This window comes from Sordaria macrospora, chromosome 2 (genome assembly GCF_033870435.1).
Source record: "Sordaria macrospora chromosome 2, complete sequence".
NCBI classification, from domain to species: Eukaryota; Fungi; Ascomycota; class Sordariomycetes; order Sordariales; family Sordariaceae; genus Sordaria; species Sordaria macrospora.
In genome coordinates, this window is record NC_089372.1 from 4,885,923 (window position 1) to 4,910,830 (window position 24,908).

The 24,908-nt window shown below is 51.8% G+C and overlaps 6 protein-coding genes across 6 annotated transcripts; 4 read left to right on the top strand and 2 right to left on the bottom strand.

Annotated features, from left to right (window-relative positions):
• Positions 1 to 44: 44 nt before the first annotated feature.
• On the bottom strand, positions 45 to 1,364 carry SMAC4_13293 (uncharacterized protein; the record flags this gene model as incomplete). Its single annotated transcript, XM_066091357.1, has 1 exon — positions 45 to 1,364. One exon carries the CDS (start codon positions 1,362 to 1,364, stop codon positions 45 to 47), a length of 1,320 nt encoding a protein of 439 aa, XP_065946234.1.
• A 936-nt stretch (positions 1,365 to 2,300) lies between these two features.
• Positions 2,301 to 2,474, bottom strand: SMAC4_13294 (uncharacterized protein; the record flags this gene model as incomplete). Its single annotated transcript, XM_066091358.1, has 1 exon — positions 2,301 to 2,474. One exon carries the CDS (start codon positions 2,472 to 2,474, stop codon positions 2,301 to 2,303), a length of 174 nt encoding a protein of 57 aa, XP_065946235.1.
• Positions 2,475 to 4,463: 1,989 nt separating this feature from the next.
• SMAC4_13295 (uncharacterized protein) lies at positions 4,464 to 5,615 on the top strand (the record flags this gene model as incomplete). Its single annotated transcript, XM_066091359.1, has 1 exon — positions 4,464 to 5,615. The coding sequence occupies one exon, from the start codon at positions 4,464 to 4,466 to the stop codon at positions 5,613 to 5,615; it is 1,152 nt and encodes a 383-aa protein (XP_065946236.1).
• A 1,270-nt stretch (positions 5,616 to 6,885) lies between these two features.
• On the top strand, positions 6,886 to 7,218 carry SMAC4_13296 (uncharacterized protein; the record flags this gene model as incomplete). The annotated part of the gene is made up of 1 exon (XM_066091360.1): positions 6,886 to 7,218. The coding sequence occupies one exon, from the start codon at positions 6,886 to 6,888 to the stop codon at positions 7,216 to 7,218; it is 333 nt and encodes a 110-aa protein (XP_065946237.1).
• Positions 7,219 to 9,805: 2,587 nt separating this feature from the next.
• On the top strand, positions 9,806 to 10,294 carry SMAC4_13297 (uncharacterized protein; the record flags this gene model as incomplete). Its single annotated transcript, XM_066091361.1, has 1 exon — positions 9,806 to 10,294. The coding sequence occupies one exon, from the start codon at positions 9,806 to 9,808 to the stop codon at positions 10,292 to 10,294; it is 489 nt and encodes a 162-aa protein (XP_065946238.1).
• A 1,165-nt stretch (positions 10,295 to 11,459) lies between these two features.
• SMAC4_13298 (uncharacterized protein) lies at positions 11,460 to 14,019 on the top strand (the record flags this gene model as incomplete). Its single annotated transcript, XM_066091362.1, has 3 exons — positions 11,460 to 11,580; positions 11,635 to 13,196; positions 13,249 to 14,019. The coding sequence occupies 3 exons, from the start codon at positions 11,460 to 11,462 to the stop codon at positions 14,017 to 14,019; spliced, it is 2,454 nt and encodes an 817-aa protein (XP_065946239.1).
• Positions 14,020 to 24,908: the final 10,889 nt, after the last annotated feature.

A 24,908-nucleotide genomic window follows, 5' to 3' on the forward strand; every position in this document is an offset into this window, starting at 1 on the left:
AATTCTCTCTGCTAATTACACTAATTTGCGAAGCTATCTCTGCGTTATACATTTGGATCATTTCGGGCTTCCCCAAGAATCCCCCTCATCCGATCATACAATCCCTCGTTCTCTTTTTTCCACCTCCCACCGTTCGGAAATACTTCTCTCCGTAGTTTGTTGACCCAAGGTACCAACGGCTGGTAGTATGGCGTGAAGTGCACTTTTGCGGATTTGATGAAATCTCCTTCATCAGCCACTCGCCCCTTCTTCAAGTCTGCCAACATTACCGGGCGGATATAATTCCACTGGTCAAACTCGTCAACAACCCTGCTCTTGTGTGGCCCGTCGTAGTGGACGCAGATCCAGAACAGAACCCAAAAGAATGATTCGAGATCGTGCATGAAGGAATGTTGTTCGCCCAGAAGGACCCCAATTGCCATGAACGCCCTGGTGCCGGTCATGCCCTTTGCTCCAGAGGCACCTTCTCGTTCCTTTCTGACAGCAAGATCTAGGTCGATTAAGAATGAAGGCCAGGAAGGGTTGTTGTCGTCTTCATTGATCATAAGGTTGTTAATGGAGATGTCTCTGTGAAGGAGGCCGGCCGTTCTCCATAGGGACTCGTGTCCGTCAATGCAGCCTTCCAACGCAGCAAGTAGGGCCACTCGGGAGCTTGCCTTATAGATGGGTTGGCCATAGTCGCGAACAATGACTCGCCGATGTACCCGATTTTGCAGCGCATCACTGCTAGCCTGGGTCGTACAGGACCGCTTGCTGGAGGGTAAAGCGGCGTCGGTTTGGCTAGATGACCGTTTCTTGCCAGCCATGCTAGTACTGCGGCCTTTCCGTGAGGCACTAGCCGTAACCGTCCTGGTCGACGGCGTCGAGTGTTCCAGCTTGTAGTTCTTCGCCTTATTAACATCTATTCCTCCTCGAACGTTGCTTCGGACATCGTCATCGGTTCCGCGCACCTGGACCGTCTCGTGGTGATAGTATCGAGCTACGTTCACTACCCCTTTATCGGTCGCATCTCGCAGCAGCTCCCCTTCCTCGTCGCGCTCAGGGTACTGCCAGGAATCCTTGATGACTAGTGGCGTCTGCGGGTCTCCCTCGGGATGGGCCTTCCAGCAGGTCGTTGCCCGGCCGGACATACAACATGCGCGTAGCATGACTTTATCAATGATAAGACGCTCTGTTGAGTCATTACTCTTGATCTGGACGAACCGATTATCATTCTCCTTTATAATAGATGGGTCGAACCCAAGCTCCTCCTCGCTCATCCAGAGAAACGCGAGGACCGTTGATACGAACTTTAAGCCCTCCGTGTTGATATTGAACTGTTCCGATGCGATGGCCCCGAGCCGATCAAACTCCCATATCCTCATGAGTGATCCACAGATGGTAAATCCCAAAACAAAGCGACGATTGTCCAGCGTATCTTGAGCACCGGATACTTCCCTCGCGTACCTCCCGAGATCGAGCCATGCCTTTGACGCTATATCGGCAGAAGGATTGCTCTTCAGCTCGCCCGGTACGAGAATATGCGACCAGCACCATGGAGTATCCTTTCCAGCCTTTGAATCATCCACGAAGCCGACGTCCACTTTGCGTTCCGCTATCGAGCCGCGGATCGGTTTGTTGGGTTGTACCAGCAGCCTTCGTCGCGGCGTCGGTGTCCGATTCGGATGGTACTCTTCTGCAAACACTGCCAGTTTCTCGCTCAGTTCTGCAAACCAGTCCAGGACACGGTCCTGGTTCGCATCTGTCGGCCACCCGCGCCAACCACTACGGAAGAGTGGTTCGCTGCCTTCCGTGCACTTGTTGAAGACGGCCTCTGATGCTGTCTTTAGACCCGCCACCCGACCGAAAAAGATGTCGTGGAAGTTAGGAAGGTCGATGTATATGGAGCCGAGCTCATCCTTGAGGACCACGTCCACATGTTTGCGGAGCTCGGAGGAGTTTGCGAAGCTGCTCGTGTTGATAGACCACGGAGTTTGAAAAAGGTAAGATGCTGTCGGTCGGGGAGGCGGGGTGGTTTCGGTAACGGCACAGTACACTTGGCGCCAGATCTCATCGTCGGGCTTGTTGGTGAGGACTGCATTGAAAAGTGGTTCGAATTGGTCCGAGTCGAAGTTGTCCACGTCGTCGGAGTCGAGGGCGGGTAGGCGTCTCAACAGATCGATTCGAAGGGTGCCACTGCCCGTATTCGAACGTAGAAGACGGGTAATAGGGAGGATTTGGATTGTCGACAAAAGACTAAACGCAAGCTCCTGGAAATCTAAACAATGGTTAGATGGGCATCTCGGCAACGTGGGCCTGTCTCACTCACCTTTTTTGTCCAGCTGACGGAGCGCGTCTGGCGTAGGACAGGAGATTGCCCTGTCTTTACAGACTGATTCGAACGAAGCACGGAAGGCATCTAGGCCTGTGCCGATGGGATGTTCTCGGATGATCTGTTCCTGACCGAGGATGAGCGCCTGAGCCCGATCCGTCATGGCGATGGTGATGATGTTCTTGAGACGCGGCTATAGAAGGGGGCGAAGGTCGCGTTTCGTGAAATGTCGCGTCTAGTCTTATCACGTGGTCAACTGTCAGATTGGCGGACGGTTGAGACGTTGGGAACAATAGGTTAGGAAAATGATTGATTGGCGGCTTGGTTGGAGAAAGTAAAATGGAATGATAAATAACTGCATTCGCCAAAAGTAGTTTGAAGGGGAGAAGAAGAATACAATGAGGCCTTGCATGGAGTGAGTGTTCGAAGGCTCCATAATGCACTTAACTCAAAGAGTGGGTCACAAACGAAAGAGTGGCTCGGGTGGCCAGGTAACGGCCCAGATTCAGAGGAGAGTGGGGCCCACATACGGATCATATTCCTATGTACCCTGGACGCCAGATTCGGACCAGTAGACTTGAAGACGGCCAGCCACTGTATTGCCAACAGCCTGCTTGGTGTAAGTGGAACGGTGCACTCGATGGCAAAGGCAATGAAAACGGTAAGTAAGGCCAAAGAATCATTGGAACCAATCAGTGGTGTTAATGTCATGTGCAGAACCGTAGGAGATTTTGGTGAAAATCGCACCCATTCCTGTTAGTGATTTGAATATCCCATTCACGGACCTAGCCAGCTAACTAGGGAACCCAATAGTTCCCAGCATCACGTGGTCTATCGCGCCAATGTCTGGGTCCATAAATAGTGGGTCTTTGTTTACTCCAACTCTTCTTTCAATAACCAGCATTGTTTGTTTACCATCTTCATTGCCCATCCATTTTCCACACAATTAGTAATTCCCAGCACGTCCTTTCTCAAAATGACTCTTTTAGAAGAACAGAAGGAGATCATTTCCGAACGCCCGCTCGGTGATACACTTGACCGCGTTCGAGACAAATTGCGCGACGCCAACGAAGCCGACGATGCGTACCGGGAATCTATTGCATCCCTTTTACTGGCGCTTGTCGGATCTCCCGCAGCATTCAACCTTCCCTCTTCCGATGGAGACGGTAGCGTGGCACTCAGACTATTGGACCTGCGACAGAATGTCCAAGGAGGGAAGATAGCGAACCTCGACCCATTTCGCCCTCTCGTCCGCCTTGTCGTCGACAACTCCAACGACACTGCCATTTGGGCTGCCGTCTTCAGTCTCCTCGACACCTTGACTCCCCGCACTCCCCCTCTTCGCCCCACAGTTCCGTCTACGTTCAAAGGAACGCCTGTCAAGACCAGTTCGAATCGGCTTGCTGATAGTGCAACGCGCGAGGTGGTGGAAAAGGAACTGTTCCACGAGATCAAAAACTGCACCTTCCGCGGTGTAGGGGGTTTTTTGGAAAAGTTCTTCGACCTCGAAAACTGGCGCAACGAACAGAAGGTAATGTTAGAGAAGATCAAGACAGCGCATAACGGAACGAAATGGACGGGCTTCCCGGCCAATCCTGATAAAAAACCGGTCTGGGAATGGCTTTGCTCCCTGGAAGAGCGCTTCCTAGCCGGGGCACCGAACAAGCTCCATACCACCGCATCTGCCCACCAGTTTAAAGAAGGGAAAGACCAGATGGATATATTCTTCCAAGCGTCAACTACAGAAGCGGGTACCCTTTATGAATACAAAAACATTCTGGTTGTTGGGGAGCAAAAGAAGTCACAAAGTGAACGCAGGTTTAAGACGGATTTCCTGCAACTCTCCCGCTACGTGCGCAAGGTATTCGCCGACCAGCCGACCCGTCGATTCGTCCACGCCTTCCTTCTCTGCGCCTCCAAGATGGAGCTCTGGATCTTCGATCGGGCTGGGGCGTATAGTTCCGGGTTCTTTGATATTCACGAAAAGGCGGACATGTTTGCGCGCGCTCTTGTCGGCTATGCTACGATGGATGCTGAGGCAATGGGCCGGGATACCTTTATTGAGCGAGTTATCGAGGGAGGAAAAAAAAAACGCTATATTACGCTAAACGACACAGGTGGTCAAGCAACGAGGATCAGGTTGGATAGGGCGATGTATAGGCAGAAGGCCATCGTAAGTCGCGGCACTACCTGCTATACGACCGAAGACAACAGCGTTGTCAAATTCGCTTGGGCATCGGGTAAACGGACGGCGGAGGTAGACCACCTAACGCAAGCAAAGGAAAAGGGTGTTAAAGGGGTAGCTGGAATAGTAGCGCATCATCGAATCGCTACCATTGCAGAAATACGGAAGAAACTGGAGTTCCCAACGGCTCACCGGTTTCAGAACGGGGCGGACGACCCTTCATTGGCTTCAACAAGCACTAGTATATCGGGCAATAAGCGCAAGTCGTCATCTAGCGCCACCGACACCGTATCCAGATCCAATAAGAGGCAGCGATCCGATAGCCAGAAGCTAAATCGAAAGCTGAGCACCCAGCCGTCGTCGTCGACAAGCAAGACCAAGCCGGCCCTATCTGCGCCTAGCGAGGACCTGTGGGAAGATCGGATCTATTCCTGCCTCGTCATCTCACCTGCCGGTCGCGTCATCAGCGAGTTTACTGATATCAAGCAACTGCTAGAATCAATGCGAGATGCGATCAAGGCGCACCAATCTCTCTTCGTCACTGGCAAAATTCTCCACCGCGACATTTCTCCAAACAACATCATCATCACGGACCCTGAAACAGCAGATGGCCTCAAGGGCATGCTGATCGACCTTGACATGGCTAAAGCACAGAATAGCGGCCCAAGCGGAGCGCGACAAATAACCGGCACGATCCAGTTCATGGCGATTGAAGTATTGCGCAACATCGACCACACATATCGTCACGACCTCGAATCGTTTTTCTATGTCCTTCTTTGGATGTGTGGGCGCCAATCGTGGTATAACGGATTTTCTGGCAACAAGAAGGCGCCTCAGGAGAGCGTTTTTCACCAATGGGAGATCGGAAGTTTCAGTCAGATTGCTATGAATAAGAAAGGTAACATGTCCGTTACTTTTGAGATAGTTCTGGAGGAGTTTCCAGAGAAGCTCAAAGTTTTAGAACCGCTTTGTTGGAAAATTAGGGATATTCTTTTTCCCTATCACGAAAAGGGAATCATTATCGGAACTCCCGAAGGAGATCCAGAGCAGCTCTACAGACCTATCATAGCAGCTTATGAGGAGGCCATCACTGATCTATATAGATTACAACACAGGTGATGTCAGTATCAAAGCATAGCTTGATGTACGTATCACAAATGGAATAGAAGTTGAATAAAACTTATGGCTGTGTTGAATTGTTCTCGTTTTATAATATACATAAGCCCAGGTTTTTTTTTTTTTTTTTTTTTTTTTTTTTTTTTCTTCCTCCTGCAACAAAAAGTCTTGGCGCCAAGTGTTAGTACTAACGCTTGGTTGCCGGCAAAATACCTAACACCACCAAAATCGCCGTTTCCACGGTCGATATCTCAATAACCATAACGACAAAATGTCTACGCCTTCGCCCTCCGGGGCCCCCAAACCACCGCCGCCGGCCATAATACCAGTTTACCCCCTGCCGGACTTTCTTTGCGTCCCGCCCCCGCCCTCCACGACGGCGCAGCCGGCCAAGAGAGCCCGGACTGCGGACGAGGAAGCCCGTCTTGCCCACCACCACCGCCACCCCTAATGCTTCTGGTTCCATTACGACCTTCGCTGAGACCCTCGTCTCTGAAGCTCTTGCCAAAGCGGAGATCTACCGCTCCTTCGCCGCCTACCTTGATACCGAACTCCCCCGGTTCTCCGCCGTCTCCCCAGCCCACGCCCGCGAAGCTGACCGCCTCGCACGAACCATCACCGCCGCCTTGCAGAAAAGCTTTGCTTCACCTCCTTCGCCTGCTCCGGGCCACACGGCCCCAGCAAGCAAGAAGGCCTCCGCTTCCCCTACTAGCAAGGGGAAGGGGCCCATCTTCGCAGAAGCTGCCGCCCGCGGTGCGAATTCCATCTCCGCCTCCCGCTCTACTTCCTGCTCCCACTCCAGCCTCACCCGCAAGGCTGCCCTACCCCAAATTGACAGCCGCGTCTTTCTTCGACTAGACGGGTCACCTACGCCGTCCAGAATGTGCCCATGACGATGCGGATCGGTATGGTTCCTGTCGACACTACCACCGCCATTAAGGACGAAGTCCTCGTCCAAACCGGCCAAGAGCCTGTCGCCCTCCGTCCCTCTCAGTACTACCATCCTGGCGAGGCCTACGCAACCTGGCTCATCTCCTTCGAAAAGCCTGTCTCTCCTTTCCGTCTTTTTGACGTTAGCAACATTAGCCGTCTCGTCCAGAAACGCCGCCCGCTGGACCAATGCACGGAATGCTTTGAGTGGCATGGCCGCAGAGGGTGCGCTCGCGCTGCTAAATGCCCACAATGCGGACATACCGCCCACGGGGAATGTGACCGTCACATTCAATGCGCCAACTGCCGTGGCCCTTTTGAGTCCACCCACGCCGAGTGTCCTATGCGTCCAAGACGCCAAAGAGATACCGTCATCCGCCCGACCCCTCTACAACAGAAGCAGATTCGACGTGAAGGCGGCATACTTTTCACTAGGAAATATGACCGCGATGCCTCTCCCGGCAGCCAGGAAAGTACCACCACGTCTTCTAACGAGCTGTCCAGCCTTAGTTCCGCACCCTCTAGTCCTGAGAACTCCGACAGCTCTGACCAGAGCCAGCTCTCAGTTGATGAGGACACAATAATGGTCCAGTTGAGCGAGTGTACGTCCTCCTCCGACACAGTCCGCCGCTCTAGCCGCCACAGAACGCCCTCCAAGAGGGCCGCTGGCCTATGAATAGACACTCGACCCCCTCTTGCGACAGCCTGAACAATTCCAGACTACGTGTCTTTCAGGCTAATGTAGCACGAGCACGCGACACGCACGAGATTGCCCTTCAAGCTGCTAGTGAGGCTGGAGCGGATGTGATTATGATCCAAGAGCCACGAGCGTGGTTCTACGAGGGCCGCCTTGGCATTCCCGGGCACCCCCTCTACGCTCTTTACACTCCTGTCCGCACATGGACAAAGGAAACTACTACCCACCCACGCGTCGCCACGTACGTTCGTAAGGGAGTGGCAGCAGTAGGATTCACACTCAGCCATACCAGAGATCTACTATGGGTAGAGACGCAGGGTGTCACCTTCGTTAATATCTACCGCCGATCAAATGATTTTTCGGCCCTCGAGCTACTGCAGAGTTGGTAGCCAACGACAAGGACACTCCTTGCTGGCGACTTTAATGCTAAACACCACTCCTGGCAACCCGGCGCGGAAACATCAGAAGGTGCCACGCGAATTGTAGACTACGTTACAGAGCATAGCCTGGATTTGCTGACGGCTCCTGGCGTACCTACCCACAACTGTGGTAATACTATTGACCTTACCTTTTCGAACATACCGCTCTGCTCAACAAGGACTGCCCCAGAGGCGGACTGCGGCTCAGACCACCAAGTTTGCATTACGGACATCCCCACCCAACCGGTAGAGTCTCCCCGCCGTCGACTGTTCCTTCGTGAAGACCCAGAAGCTATTAAACTATATGCCGAAAACGTCTCGTTCCTCATGGGCTTGGTCCCGCTCCTTCCTACAGGCGAGGACTCTCCGGAAAGGCTCGACGAGCTCGCCGAGGCGCTCTGCAATGTCCTTACAGAGGCCCTCCAAATCTCTTGCAGGCCCTCGAGACCTGAGAAGAATGCAAAGTGGTGGAATAAGACGTGTGCGCAGGCCTCGAAACTGGCTGGGTGCCCACGGTACCACGCCGTCGCCTACCCTGGTCGACCGTCGTCCACGCGGACGAAGTCTACAAACCCTCTGCGGTTCTGGCAATACATCCCCCGGCACTGACGGCATTACGGTCCGTATGTTGAAGGCATCCTGGGAATCTATCAAGACTCTGTCTTGCGGCTCTATCAGGGCTGCGTTGCTACCGGCTACCACCCCCAAGTCTTCCGACAGGCGGAAGTAGTTATGATACCGAAACCGGGGAAAGACCAGACGACGGCCAAGAGATGGCGGCCCATTTCGCTCCTGTCCTGCCTTGGAAAAGGCATTGAACGTCTTATCGGTAGGCGGATCGCTTGGACGGCTATTTCTAATGGGGTCTTAAACCCCCAGCAGGCTGGTGCTCTTCCATGGCGTTCGGCCGTGGACATTGTGGAAGCTCTGTTCCACGATATGGAAGCCACACTCGACAAGGGACTTGTTGCTGCACTGGTAGCTATGGACGTCAAAGGTGCCTTTGACGCCGTCCTGGTGAATAGGCTGGTTTTACGTTTGCGGGAGCAAGGGTGGCCAGACTGCGTAGCCCGCTGGGTTGAGTCTTTTATGACGGACCGTATGGCCTGCATTTGATACCCGGGGGTGACCACTCCTATGCGCCGTCTCAGATGCGGGCTCCCCCAGGGCTCACCAGCCTCGCCCATCATCTACCTGCTTTATACAGAGCCAGTTCATCGCTTCGGGGAGAGCGAAGCGCAGCACTTTGGATATGCAGACGATTGTGCAGTCCTGGTCACGGGCTCTTCGAACGAGGAGGTTGCAGAGAAGGCCCAACGAGAGTTGGACGCCATGGTCCAATGGGGAGTAGACAACGCTGTCGACTTCTCCCCGGACAAGACCGAAATTCAGGTTTTCTCCAGGAAAAGACAAATTGCGCCCTTCCCAACCATTACGCACAGAGGAGTCGTGGTGGCTGCACAGCCGGCAATGCGTTGGCTAGGGATTTGGCTCCACAGCAAGCTGAACTGGAAGCACCACATTGAGCACAGGCTCGCCTCCGCCAAGCAGGTGGTCCGCCACATACGCGGTCTCAACAGAGTCTACCACAGCGCTCCTCCAGGCTCCATGGTGAAGGCTATGAAGGCGGCAGTCCTGCCAAAGGCCCTATTTGGCTCTGAAATCTGGTGGCCAGGCCATAAGAAGCACACCCTTCTCCGCAAACAAGGGGAGTTTCCGCTTGTTAGCAACGGACTGGCGGACCTTGTTCATAAGGTCCAGACGGCGGTGAACACTGCCATCCGCGCCAGCTTACCGGTGTAGAGAACGACGCGTCTTGCCATTCTCTACCGTGAAGCTAGCCTGCCCTTCTTCTGGAAGCGGCCCGCCGGCGGGACGCTGTACGCCTCCTTACCTTAGATCCCACCCTTCCGCGTCTTTCGGAATCTCGAGTGACGCCGCACGGCCTGCCTCGCGGCCCTACAACGCTACAGACGGCTGCCCAACTCGCCTTGCCTTTCCCGCGGCCGGTTCTACAGCCGCCCGTTTATAACGGAGACACTCACAATAATCCAGCACCCACGTCAAAGGACAGGGCTGCCAAGGATTTCAAAGAATGGCTTCTCCAGCTAGATCCCTCGGAGATCGTCGTTTACACCGACGGTTCTATGATATCTAAGGAGATGGGCCTTCCAGCGCACGCGGAGGACCCGGATGCTGAAGAAGAAAGACCAGAGGGCGAGTGCGTAGGCTTTGGCTACGTAATCTTCCAAGGACAGACAGAACTTGGCCGCGGATGCGGTCAATTAGAACAGGCGGAAGTCTTTGATGCAGAGGCGGAAGGGGCGCGGCACGGTCTCAAGGCCGCTGTGGCGCTCTTTCCGGAGGCACAAGCCCGGCCACGCATTACGATATGCCTCGATAACACGTCCGTCATTAGAGGGCTCCGGGGAACCCCAGCTGCGTCATCGCAAGCGGCTTTCCTTGATTTCTGTGCCACCCGCAAGGGCTATGGCCCCAGTCTGGTGGACGTCCGCTGGGTTCCTGGCCACAAGTGTCACACGGACATTCACCGGCGACACTCATCAGTCAAACTGCCGACCAGAATTACCGACAGAATGCCACACGGACATCCGCCGGCGACTTTCATCAATTAAACCACCGACCGGAATTACCGACGGGCAACTGGACGAAGGTTGGCATTCAGAAGATCTACTTGTAGGCAGATGAACTAGATAGACTCGCGCCGATGCCTGGCACACAGGGCTCGGTACGTACCAACCTTCTTTGGTATAAGAAGGCCTTAAGGCTCGACCTTCTCATTGAGGTTGAAAGGATCAACAAGGCCTTCGAGACCAAAGTAGTTTATCAGCTGAATTGAACTACTGTTCCAAGCCCAGAATACTGCCCTTGTCACAGTCCATTTCTGCAGATGTTGACGTCAAACCTGGCTATAAAAAATGAAGAACAACACTGTCTCGAGTTGCAAAGATCCCAAGCACAGGTCGAAAGTACTGAGGGTTTCAACATCTACTCGGGGTGTTAAAGGCAAGGCGCAACGTGGAGAGGGTGGATTGAGGCTTAGCTCTTGTACCCTTTGCTCTCAGAGTGAGCCACGTTGCTAGACGCCGTCGGATTGGTGGCCTCACATACCTCCATCCACCATGATGGGAAATATGGAGGGCATCCAGACCAGACAATCCCCTCTTGGCCAGGTGACCCTTCAAGCCTAAGTGTTTTATCTTCGGTGCGGAGTTCTTCCTTGAAGCTTCTGATTGGCCGAATTTGCTTAGGACCTTTCTCGCAGTGACGGTGATCTCAGTCTAGGAGAGTGGCGTCTTACTTATAGTTGTGGGGGCAGGCGTCGCATTCAGCTTTCCCCGAAAGGATATCTTCACATTACCATTGGCACATGCGATTGGTAGCCGACCCACGCCAGACTGGGAATTTGGGCATTAACAGGTAGTATCCATTGGGCATCTTGACACCTAGGCTGATCTGGAAGGCCAGGCATCAACAGCTGATGCCGCAAATGTGCACATTTCGGTGGCACATCCGCCACATCACGCAGCTTAATGATTACCCTCGGTTGGGGATGAGACAAGCCAGAAGTTCGGCGACAGTACACCTTTGGAGTTTGGGCTGGTCAACCGGTTGAACACTATTCATCTCATCATTCGGTTCTGTCAACCTCTTGCTTGCTCCTTGGGTCCTTTTTCTAAGTCTACAACTAAGTCTACAAGACGAGCAACCTCATTCCGTGCCTCACGTCTGGTCTTGTAGCCAAGCATCATAGGAATCCCGAAGCTCAATCGCTACAACATGCAAAGGTCCTGGTCTGTCTCTAATTCTGGTTCGGGTTTCTCCAATGCCAATATCGGCCCGGGTGCTCAGTATAACAACAACGCCGCCGGGCCGCAATACAACTACTACCTCTACGAACGTAGGTTTCCATTATGGGCGGTGTCGGTATGGGCTTGTTCTAACATAATGTCAGAGAAGGACCAGCAATGTCTGAAGCACTTGCGCATTGCCGATCCTTGCTATGATAAAGTCCGTATTGAACGGACCAAAGGCGGCCTTTTGCAGGACTCGTATCGTTGGGTCCTCAATAACGCTGACTTTCAACAATGGCGTGACGACCCACAGCACCGACTGCTCTGGATCAAGGGCGACCCCGGCAAAGGGAAGACTATGTTGTTGTGCGGCATCATCAATGAGCTGGATCAAGGCAGTACTGCCAACGCGCACCACTGCAATGTGGCCTACTTCTTCTGCCAAGCTACCGACTCTCGTATCAACAATGCAACTGCCGTACTGCGCGGCCTAATCTACGTACTCAGTGACCAGCAGCCATCTATCCTCTCACACGTGCGCAGTGAGTACGACCGTGCAGGCGAAGGGCTCTTCAAAGATCCAAATACGTGGGACGCCCTATCGAGAATCTTCACCAATATCCTACAAGACCAAGACCTCCGAACGACCTACCTGATCATCGACGCACTTGATGAGTGTGTCGAAGATCAGTCACAGCTTCTTGGCTTAATCACCCAAGAACCATCTGGATCTTCTCAAGTCAAGTGGATCGTCTCGAGTCGTAACTGGCCGCGAATCGAGAAAGGATTGAGAGTTGCTACAACCAAATTAATCGTATCCCTGGAGCTAAATGCAAAATCCGTCGCGACAGCTGTCGATGCATTTATTCGGTACAAGGTGGACCAACTGAAGGAGTACAAGCTTGCTACGAAAAGGGCCGTTTATGATTATTTGCACTCCAACGCGCAAAATACGTTCCTCTGGGTGGCGTTGGTCTGCCAAGCGCTTGCAGACGAAGAGGTCGAGGAATGGCATGTCCAAGAGATCCTACGCACGTTTCCACCCGGGCTGGATGCTCTATACGCGCGAATGAAACAGATTATAATAAGCCTACTACGGGATTCCGGTCTTTGCAAAGACATTCTTGCCGTTACCGCAATTGTTCACCGACCAATCAGTCTTCATGAATTAGCTACGCTCATCAAGCTACCCAATAATATTCGCAACAATCCTGAATTCCTGGAAGCGATCATAGGGCTTTGCGGCTCGTTTTTGACTCTTCGAGACCAGACTGTTTATTTCGTCCACCAATCCGCCAAGGACTTTTTACTTGGCAATGCCTCTGATAAAGCTGGCAATCAAGCTTTGGAGACATTCAAGTGGATTTTTCCTTCTGGGAAAGAAGATGTGAACTATACCATCTTCTCGAGGTCACTTGATGCTATGTCTACAACACTGCGACGCGACATATACGGCTTAAGGGCACCGGGATTTCCGAGTGACAAGGTCCAAGTGCCGGATCCGGACCCGCTAGCGACGGTGCGGTACTCGTGCGTCTACTGGGTTGATCACTTGTGTGACTCAGTTTCTGACACGAACACAAAATGGCATGATCGTTTACAGGATAATGGGGTTGTCTATGCATTCCTCAAGACAAAGTACCTTTACTGGTTGGAAGCTCTAAGTCTACTCCAAGCTATGCCTGCGGGCGTTGTTGCTATTAGAAGGCTCGAGGGCCTACTAGTAAGTACAAGTCTAACTCCGCACTTGGAACTTGGTCTAACTAAAGATATAGCGAGGTAATAATCAATCGCAGTTATCAAAGCTTATGTGGGATGCTTACCGGTTTGCTCTATCTTATAAGTCAATAATAGAGCAAGCTCCAATTCAAGCATACATATCAGCGCTTGTATTTGCTCCAAGCAGGAGCTTGATAAAGAGAAATTTCAAAGGAGAAGAACCTGAATGGATTCAAACAAAGCCGGCTGTGGAATTGGACTGGAATGCCTGCTTCCAAACCCTCGAAGGCCATAGCAGCTACGTTCGGTCCGTGGCCTTCTCGCCTGATGGCCAGCGGCTGGCGTCCGGTTCGGATGACCAAACGATCAAGATCTGGGATCCGGCGTCGGGGAGCTGCCTCCAAACCCTCGAAGGCCATAGCAGCGGGGTTAATTCCGTGGCCTTCTCGCCTGATGGCCAGCGGCTGGCGTCCGGTTCGAGGGACAAAACGATCAAGATCTGGAATCCGGCGTCGGGGAGCTGCCTCCAAACGATTCCTACTACTACTAGTATAACCGATATCTCGTTTGATCCTACCAATCGCGACCTACATACCAACGTTGGACATATTAATATAGTTACAGAAACTACCGAAAGCCAAGTTGTACTAGATGACTTAGAAAGCCATAGCTATAACTTGGGACAGGATAAGTCTTGGATTACTTGCAATGGCCAGAACGTACTTTGGCTACCACCAAATTACCGACCGGATGAGTGTTATGTCCAGGGACAGATGATATCCTTCATCTGCGAATCGGGACAGATTTGGTTTATTGGCGTCTTGTAAGACATATAGTTTATTCCATTTCGTTCTCAATTCTTGTCTCTTTATTTCTTTTTTCTAGCGTGCTACCAGAAGGGTCTGGGAGGAAAGGTAAATTTATAGGAATTTTGTAAATTCTGGTACCTTCTACTGCTGTCAAGATGACGTATTCTATTATGAAGAAGCAAGACTGTTCCATCCCTTGCCTCTCCTTTTGCAGGTGCCTGTGCGATCCAGATGCCACGGGATTAGCCTGTGACATTGTCGCACTGCACGTCCGCGCACACGGACTGGCCTGCCTTTTACGTCTCATGCCCTACGGGAGGCGGAAGTAGACGTTAAAAATAACAACAACAAAAAAGGACTGGCCTGTCTGGGCTCTCGCCCATATAGCCAGTCCTTCACGCACATCCTCCTTTTCTCTCCTTCGCACAACGACGCATATCTTACCATACCCTTCTGATGTTCACCAAAGCTAACCACACCTCCCAATTAAAAGTATCAAGTATATGGAGGTGCTGGGGGTAAATGGCAGGGGTAAGTACCTTGTGTAGTATATGCCTAGCCTACTCAGCTGGGCATGGCGTAAGTGGAACGGTGCACTCGACGGCGAAGGCAGTGGAAAAACGGTTCCAGAAACGGGAGCGGCGCTTTCAGCTGAGTCATCCAAACCCCTGTCAAAAAAAACGGCTCCCATAGCTCCAATAGATAATCTTCCCCTCACTGGCTTATCTATGGGAGAGCGGACGGGATCCCGAGTTTTCCAGTGGGTTATGGTCGTATGTGCTTGTTGCTCTCCAACCTATGGTTTATGAATACCTTTCTGTTGATGCTTCCCGTGCCGAATGCGATATGTGCTTCTTGTGTTCTTCTCATGTCGATTTTGTAGTGTACTGTTCTTATGACTTTCCCACATCCAAATCATAAGATGCTATTTCGAAGGTGCTCCCCGTGACCAAAGTCCGAATGTTTTTTTTCTTACTGTAGCCGGAGCTTGAAGTAGAACCCGAACAAACTCCAAAGCAGGTTTCAGAGTGAGGTACATAGCTGCTGGCTCAGAACTGAGTCGAGGGGAGTGGAGGGCAGTGCTGAATCGCACATGCATCATCGGCCATCGTGGGAAGTACGCTACGGGATGCCGAGGTGTCAAGGTGATGAGCCGCCCCCGGCCGTCATCGTTGTCGTTTAAAAAGCAAAGAAAAGAGGGAGCAACAAAAGTTGTGTTGTGTTGTCCAGTGACTGAGGGGGTATGTAGTAGAGGTAGTCAGTTAAGTGGGGGTTCTGACCCATAAGCGATGCATTGATATTGAACTGGGCAACCAATCGTAATCAAGAGTTTTGGTATTTTATTTATTATCGACAATGCTCGTGATGCGAGATGGCTGCGTGGAAGGGACGCAAGGCCCATTTGCTACATACCTACTTTACATACGTAGGCAAGGCAAGGCAAGCATGTTTGTATGTACAAGAGGTAGAGGTACCTGGCTGCCTATCCGTGCAGTCTTGTAGACATAGGTTTTAAGCCAGGTACTACATGGGCAGGCATGATATCCACACCAATAAGAGGCGTTGCTATACCTCAAAAAGTCGATCGAGGACTAGATAAAATGAGATGATCGCATCACTTTTCACTTGTCCGCGTCTTTTCCTTTCTGTTGCCCCCTCTCTTCTGCCCCCCATGTCAGCAAGGAATGCGTGCGTGTGCCCCCCAACAACGGTACGGATGTCTTCCGAAAGGACAAAGTAAGGTTGCAGTCAAGCAATTGTCAGCCGTCGGGAGGTCGGGGGCGGGTCGGGGTTGGGGTACTCTATCGACGTTTGTCAAAGGGGGGGAGGAGAGGGGCCTACCAAATTCTAAAGGTCCAGGGGGTGTGCATCGCATCGTATTGCATCGCATCGCACTTGCATTGCGAGTATCGCATGTATCGAAATGTTTGTCCTTCTGATGTGGGTAATAGTAAGTACGATACACGAATCCGAGCTGTAACGTATTGTCGTATTCAAGATTACGGCGCCCATGGACCATGGTTCCTGACTGACCTAAATCGTGTTAGGCGGTAGTTCGTCATCGCACCCTCGTCGTCTACCGACCTGTTTTACCTGCCCACCAACTCCCCTGAGGGAGGGAGAGACCAGATGCAGAGGAAGATATGTAGGAAGTAATTGTAGGACCATCTAGAAGCATCGTTTGAAGCTTCCAGACACGCGAGTGATAGATAATGAGCAGAGGCAGTGGGACATGATCTGATGTCTCAGCTTCCCTCTCTAGCTGCATGTCTTACCCGAGACAAGCAGGCAAGATTGTCTTGTCATGTCTGGGATATAAATTCACTCAAGGTATGTATGGGGAGAGAACAAGGGAGCATGTAAGCGGATTTAGAGCTTGGTGGGAAAAAGTCGTACAATACAAAGCGCCTGGTCGAACGATGGACGAGGGCCTGGACCATCTTTGCATTGCCTTTATTCCACACCAAGATCCGGTAGGAGTTGGCACAACTGAATTCCAGTAGTAACTTCCAAGGGAGCTGGAGCTGAAGACTGGAGGTTCACCTTGTGATAGCGTCAAGGGTTTGGTCGTATGTAGCTCGATTCGGCCGGTTTCCCAGGTAGAGTGTTCTGAATCATTCGCTGAGCACACCTCCTCAAGGTAACGTCCACCCGCGGATTTCGAAACGCTAAACACTTGCCAAGATGGCGACATAAAAGTGCCTTTTGAGGAGACAGGATTGGTAAAGTGGATCAAATGCCTGCCCCAGTGTCCGCGTACAGAAGGGGCCACCACCATCCAGCTGTCCGCCTGTCCGTCCGGCTGCAACCTGGCGAGGATCCCGAATCTGATGATCTCGTAGGATATAACTGGGTTTCATGTTGGTGCATAAACTGTGGCGTCAGTCTCTTTCTCTTCCTGCAGTCCACGGTCACTTTCAACGCCATGTATTTCCCTTTGCGCCTCGCACTTTGCGTGGGAGTTGTGTTGATTGCGACCTGTGTGCTGCGCAATGCCGTTTCTGTCTCTGCTGTAGAAAAAGAAAAAAAAGAGACACAATAAAGCAAAGGCAGGGTGTCAATGCGGCGTCTGACAACTGCCTATCTCAATGAGAGATCCCGCAAAGAGCGTAGCAAACCAGTTGATGAACAGGGAAAAGAAGCAAAGGTTTCAGCCTCTAGGGCAACTTAAAAAGAGAGAAAATGGAAAAGAAGGGAAGAAAGAAGACAGGTAACCCGTGTCTGGCCAACGGTTTGGATCGATCTTACAGACCGGTCAGCAGGCTGCCTAGCCTTGATAATCCCTGGAATACATCATTTACCCACTGGCAATGTCACCTCAAGGACGTATTCGTCTAAGAGTCTGACCAAAACAGGCAAGCAAGCTAGGAAGTTGACTTCATCTGGTCGCATTTGTATTGATGGCCTCCTTTTTTTCTGGCTCACAATGGCGCAGTCATTCCTAGTTATGTTGCCGTGCCGCGGGACTAGTGGTGTATTAAAGCTGATAGCCGAGTGCGAGTGTTGAGACACCAACGAAAGACAGCTCGACGATCTTGTTTGCTTTGTGACGGGATTATTGTTTCTGCACGACGGCTGCAACATTGCAACATCGACTTGCTGCCATGTGCAGGGTGAAGGGGTGCTGGCACATCGGTGAGTTTTATCACTTCCCGCGCTCCTTCCTGCAAGTGCGATCTTCCTGTTTCCGAGAGCTGCCACGCTTGTCTCGCTTCTGAGATACAGAAATGTACCGCTTGACCTGTACCCTCTGCATATGAGATAAATGTCTCATCTTCAAACGGACAGAAGTATAAGATGATGCTGACAAATGATATTGTCTTTCAGTTAAATCCCAGGAGGGCGACAAAGCGATAAGGAGTGTACTGAAGATGGGCACTTACATGATAGTCACTACTACGTAGAAACGTAGGTGAGATCGGTTGCATAGGAGTTGTTCAAGCGCCGTTAGTGAACGACCGGTCAAGAGATCTTGTATGATAGAATCGCAACATTTGAATTCCTATTCGCTGAATGCGAGGTACTGCTGACAGACATCTTGCCTTGCAGCTTGACCGAGACAGTGACGAGGACAAACATTTGGCATATAAACTGCAGCGGTCCCGTGTGTGTGAGGCTGATAGGTAAGTGGAGGGAAATATTAAAAAGAAAAGGGGATGCTCGGTTTATCGCCCTTTTGGGATGTTGAGTTATCGTTTTGTGCCCTTGTTTCGAGCATAGAGGCAGTGATCGTCGTGGTCTAGATATTACACGTAGGCAATTGAATCAGCTGTCTGTCAAACGCCCACAACGGTCTCAGAACCTGTCAAAGATGAGCAAACGTATTGCTCTCACTTGGCCCTTAAGTGCAGTAGCCAACCAGGACATCAAACTATTAGGAGGGATGTAACCTACTTACAGGCGAAACACAGCTACAAACTGGGCAACCGAATGATCTTAAGACCCGGCAACAAACGTAGTCACTAGCTTCAAGATGACACTATGTCAGCCCGCGGCGAGAACATCAATAGCTGCGGGTAGGGAATGGACGTTGCCTGTTAATCACAGAATTTTACAAGGAATGTTACTGACCTCAGGGCATTTGTCCTTTGTCCATCCACGAAGCCCACTGCTGGCTTTTCAACTTGTTGAAGTCATGTGCGGCGTTCATCGGGACTGCATCGATTTACCGTTATTATGCTGCTTGCCAAAAAAACTGACCACAGAATACTGAAGTGACATCCCGTTCTCGAAGTGCAAAAAGGAAATATGACAATGGACAGTCATACTTCGCAGACACACCTGTTTGATGGGAAGGCGAGAAAATGAGCGCTCAATACTGCCGCCGAAGAGAGTCACTTGCCAGTTTCCATCGTACGGCATTTGCAGCTGTTGTTCAAGAAATCAGAAATTTCCCGCGAGAGAGCATGAACTACGTATGTCGAGACGACTTCCCGATCTCGCATTCCCGTCGTACCGCAGGGTTGATCTCGTCATGGTCATGATTTGGTTGGCTCAAGTTTTTGTGCCTTCCCGTGACGAACAGGCAAAAAGGTGCCGCATCGAACCCACGCACCGAGTCATACGGGAGATTTCACCCTCTTGAACAGTTGTGATCAAGAGTGGCAATATACGCAGATATTGCTAACAAGTGATCGCGGCTTATGCACAACCTCGGCGGTAGTGTATCCCATGGCTTGCTGGAATAAGAGTCACAACTTGAAGTGCTCAAAGTCCCCAGCATCGTCTCCACGTTCAAAAATAACCTGAAAGGGATATGCAAAGTGAATGACACAGCGGATAGCCTTTTGTACGTAGGGGCTGTACGCCCATGTGTTTAATTTAACCGACCCGACTAGTGTGGGATAAAGATCTGGATGGCTTAAGATCAAACGATCGATTCCAGAGGGCCATTTTTCTACAAGTAGAGCGGTGGGGGAGAATGGAGCAAGATCCTGGGGAGGAGAGATTGGCTGACAACCACAAACTCCGACCCTACAGTGAACAAGCTTCCTACCCCAGCCGGCCCGCATATGGATGAGTTTTAGGCTTAAACGAGACGCTGATGCCCAAGATTACACGTGGGTAACCCAAACGGGAGGGGTGTGTATAGATTTAAAACCTGCCCTATGCTTGTGCTTCCGTGGTAGCCCTTGTGTTCACAAAACGTGCCGCGCTGCAAACCACATAATTACCAGAGCTGTAATATATGCCGATACTCCTCAAAGAGCGCAGGAGTGAAGAGAGTACAAGTGCTCTGGCAGCTGAAAGGGTGAGATACGAACGGCGGTTGGACGAAGAGTTGAGGGACATCGGACACAGAGTTGTATGCCGGCTATCACAACGATCGCTCAGGAAACATGCGTGCACTCCACGTCCTGTGTTCAATAGTATATACACGGCTCATATCAGCTTGTGAAGCCTCGTACATCGGAGATTTTCGGCCCATTAACCCCTTCTCCGCACGGTTGAGGTAGTGCTTGTCGTTCCCGTGGTCGGCTGACGGGTAAGACTGCTAAGAGATCGCGAAACATACGATCTCGACGCCTCGTATTATATACGACCAGGTGTTGCCTCAGAAAGCTATTGCCAAAGAGCTGGTGGGCCGGCGCCAAAAAGGCACAATTTTGACACAGCACTCAGTCTCTCCAGCGGCCGTATCAGATTGAATACAGTAGCTGCATCAGCAATGCAGCAAATGAGCTCCAAGTAGGGCCTTGGACCGTGAGAGAGAATTGAAACCGGTGACTCCTCGGTATATATCTGTGCTGATTACCACCGACTGTGTTTGGTTGTAGCTGATCTAGATCATGCCACATGTCATGGTACAGACAGATTATCTTTTCCTTGCGTTCTCTGAGGTAGCCCTAACCTACGAGACACCAAACTCGTCGGCCTTGTGGCGGTTTTAGAACGGTGCTTTGAGATCTCAGTGGTGAATGAGTGGGACAGGTAAACCATCCTGCGAGCGGTTGTTGCCACGATTGATGCGACGGGCATGTCAAGACCGCTTGAAGACGTGACAGCCCTCAAGCATCAGAATCGTGTCTTCCGCATAACCCATCATCACGTCGTGGCTGTCATAGATGTCTCCCCAGTTCCTCAGCCAAGGTCTTGACTGAAGTGGCATTGCGGACATGATGATTTTGTCGCCGATAAGAAGGCGGTGCCAAGGGCCAGGGAAACTTTTGATATTCTCTTGGTCTTGGCCTGACTCAAAAAGAAGTTACTCCGCATCGCCCCTTCTTTCCACCCACACTTTTCTTTCTTTGTCTTGGCGATCGGTTGAAAGAACCTCTTTCGACTAACACAAGCTCCCCGCGCCAAGAGTGAACCACGTGGAGCTGTTACTGGGCGTTGTGACGGCCCTATGACTTTTTGTTTTTCGACGCTCGCCAGCACGTACGCCGGAGCGTTAGGTACTCATCCTCGTTTCCACGAGGACTTGCAATGGGTCGGGCTTTGTTCCAGGTGTAGGCTAACCTGACAATGTTGCCGTACCCAACAATTGGACTCGGTTGCCTTGATTTAGCGTCTGTACGCCGTAGCTTGCCCTTGTCCTGTCTTTGCCAAGATTATGTGCCCGTGATGAATTTCTTTCGTTAAAGTGGTGATGACGATGAACCTCGGGGATGGGCATGTCAGAAGCAGTGGCCGAGATAACAGGCCACATTATCCAAGCAGGACTTGAACAAATCCAGCCTAAGCATGGCCTAGTTTCCATAGCGTAGCAGTAATGTGACCGTGCTCGGAGACCTTCATTTAGATCGAAGGGTCCGGTCCCCCCATGGGCTCGATCTGTTCGCGCTCTCCTCTGTAAAATCCTTGGGTCCGGAAGCTCTCCGCGAGCCGGTAGTGCAGCAAGATTGGGACGGGTGGATCATGGGATCATGGTCCGGGCTGGGTAGGGTAGCTGAGGTTAGCGGAATGAGCGTAATAACGGTTATTGTGCGCAGTACCTTATCGACGATCTCACTGTGTGCCGGACCCAGAATCGAATGAGCACAAACCGTGGCTGTCGGCTTTTCGGACCACGACACTTGACAGATGTTTATAAGTAAGCTTCGAGGCGAATGAGCCGGAGGCTTTGAGGCAGAAGCTCACAGCTTCTAGCAAGCTGAATCTGGCAAGCAACCTGGACACGCGCTGGGGATTCGTTGGCTCGATAGGTACATCCAGCTAGAAGAGGAACCCAGTCTCTGGTCGCCGAGCCTGTAAGTATACCCCATGCTAGGCTGCCACTTTGGTGGCGCCTGCTGAACGAGCACGAAGAGCACCAAAGATGCAGATGTGGGGGGGGGGTGGGTGAGAACGTATTCGCCCTGGGACCGTCGAGCGCGGCTGTGAGATAAAACACCGGGAGGCGTCATGTCTCTTCTTCGGGTTTATAAGAATGGTACGATGCAGATAATCCAGATTCGAATCCCGCGTTTCTCATTCGCCCATGTGCCATGTGCGCATCCTTGGCATCTATTATCGAATTAGCACGTCGGCGCTGCCGTGGACCGATTGCGCGCCGGACCCTGGATTGCCTGGTGAACTTTGTTCTTTTGAGCCGGCGTCTGTTCTCCAGAAGCGACGTTTTGTTCTGTTCAGTTAGGCTGGTCTGTCGACGAGTTCTCGACTCTTCAGCAGCGGTGCTGAAAGCGCTTGCATGGCCCCATGTTCTTTTCTTCTTTTCTGGGTTTCGTTTCTTTTTACTTTTCTTGCCTACCGCCCAAGCTTCTAGAATGCGACTGGGCTTCTCGTCATCGCTGACTGATGGGGGGATTCGGATCTGCACGTGCAATTAATTGATTAGCGTCCATCTCGGGAATCTGACACTCTGCGATTTCTGGGCGTGCTGGAGAGGTGGGGGAAGGGGGGGAGGCTGGGGACCCATCGATTCGATGTCCCAAAGGGGCACGGCACCCAGTTCAGTGGCATGGCTCTGGAATAGCGTCATTAATGGCCTGTCAGCGAACCACCCCAACCTAATGTTATTCTGGTTTGTGGCCCGATGTTGTCATGCCCATATCTGTGTTGAGATGCCAAGGAAGATAGGTGCTTACCATTCAAATAGATGGAGCCTCGGTTGTCATCGCCCTGGCTGGCTTATCGGGATACCATCATTTATATCGCCGTGAGCTTTGTGTGATCCATTCGCCGAGTCGGTGCAGTGATCGTCCGAGTTGAAATTGGTTCCATTGTTGAACTGCTGTGTTGTATATATGTGGCCGCCTGGTCTTGTGAAAACTGAACCGCAAGCCCGCAACAAGCCTCGTGATCTCGATCCTGTTGACAAGCACAAGATGCCTCCATCTCGATCGAGAAGCAATGATACGTCCAAGATGCCAAGGTTGCAGCCCGTAGGAACAGTTCGCATTAGCGCTGTTGCAGTGGTGAAGAGACGGTGAGGTAAAGATGCCACAGACTCACGACGGCTGGGGGAAGTGGGACGGGGAATGGACTTCCTCTAGGTTGCCTGTCAGCCAGTTTCGCTCGATTCCTCTGTGGAGCTCCTTCTCATGCGTTAAATCCTTTCCGAGTCTGCCCTGCCCTGCCCTGCCTTCCGCTTGCCCTAAAAGTTGTCTAAAATCCAGCACCGGTGAGCTCCTGCCGCTTGTGAAGGCATTGACGCGCCACCGATACCACTCCGGCGGAGACGAAGAAGCGCTTGTGGAAAGACCAAAGGCCCTCAACTCCGCAAAACGAACTTCATATGGAAGCTACGATGGTTGCAACAAGGCAGGTGCAGATTTCGTGTGGCCTCGGGTCCATGGTTGGCGCCAAATCAGATTGCCCGGCACGCTTTCCCAACTCTGCGCCTCGTCAGTGTCACTTCCACTTCGCCGTTGGCTAAAGTCTTGGGTCTTTGTCGGAGTGGGGTTGTTGATGGGTTGCCTTGAGGCCCGCGGTTGATTATGGCCGTTGAGTTGAGTTGAAATTGGCTATCCAGAATTTTGGGGCAGAAACCCGAGTGTTTTAGCGTATTAGGCGTACTGTCAGGCTCTACTGTGTACAGGCGTACCTCAAGGACGGGACTGCAAAGAGGCAATGGATCAGCCCAGAAAGATAGAACCGTACCAACCAAATGCAACGGCGAGATAAACGAGACGGCGCTTGGCCCAATGAAGGAGTCGTGATATTTGGATCGGTCGTTGTTGGTGGAGTCCGTGCCGTCATTCATTTTCCAAGTTGGAGCTGACATTCCTATTTCTGGCCATTTTTCGCAGCGGCAATCGCACCCGAAAGCAGATCAATCGCGGTCCATCTCGACCATTGCCCAGCCCGTCAATGAAAGGTCGGTCTGAAATATTGAATCTGATCATGATCTTGCTACCCTGATAGGGGCAAAATTGACTGCAACGCTGCAATGCCATGCTTTCCGGCAAGCGATCCCGGCGCCGGCCAATCTGCCAATACATAGCGGCTCTAACACCTCCTTGCTGCGGTCATGGTTCCAATCCAGTAAAACCACTGGCCGTGTTGTTGTTGGCGCCGGTTGTGACCATGGTGGTCGTGGCACACAGCGACTGTCCGGGACGGTACATGTTGAACCCCAGGAGGCTGCCAGAAAGGAAGAGAAACGCTAGAAGATTGCTAATTTGATTTTGGCAGATACGCATTGGAATATCGAGTCCAAACCAGTCTGCCAGCTTCGCAAGGGAACCTCGCCGCGGCGGGGGGTATGGACCGCCCAAACCCCTAGAATGAGCTAGTTAGACTGTCCCTATCCCTTTTGAGCAACCATTTCGCCATTGGTGATGACTGTCGTCAGACAGGCAACAAAACAGGAAACTGGACTGCAGGCCTGTCATGGTCCTTGGGTGATCGCACTGTCCATCCCGCGACCTGGGGGACGGCCAAGGGGCAGATCTGCAGGGCAAGCAAACAAGAAAATCGACGTTTTTGATCTGCAAGATGATGGGCGATGCGAGGCCGATGAAGGTGGGTTTGGTGGGCTTTGACGCTCTGATGATGGAGAAAGGAGTCAGGAACTTGACTCGAGCCCGTCTCCATACCCGGATGAACATATACGCCCCGATTTGTAACTGCCGCTCAGTTCAAAGACAGAGGATACGCTTCTCCTCCATCTCGAAGCTTTACTGGCCCCGGCGTCGGACACTCTTCCTCCGACAATGGCAACGGGACCGCACATACAGGAATCTTGGGGTGCTGGCTCTTCAAGAGACAGGAAGTCACGGAACTGATGGGCGACCGGTACAATATTACGTACCTGTTGACCTTGTGTGCATACACTACTGAAAGTCAAAAGAAGCTTGATAGGAGACCGTAGCCGCCAAGTGACTTCGCATTTCCTTTTCGTTTGACGATCAGCTTCTTTTTCTGACACCGGTCGAGATTAACAGGCTGAACACTGAGCGGGGAACCCCTCGAGAAGAGAGCACCATTGGTGAGCGGATTTCTGGTAAGGCCACCCCATA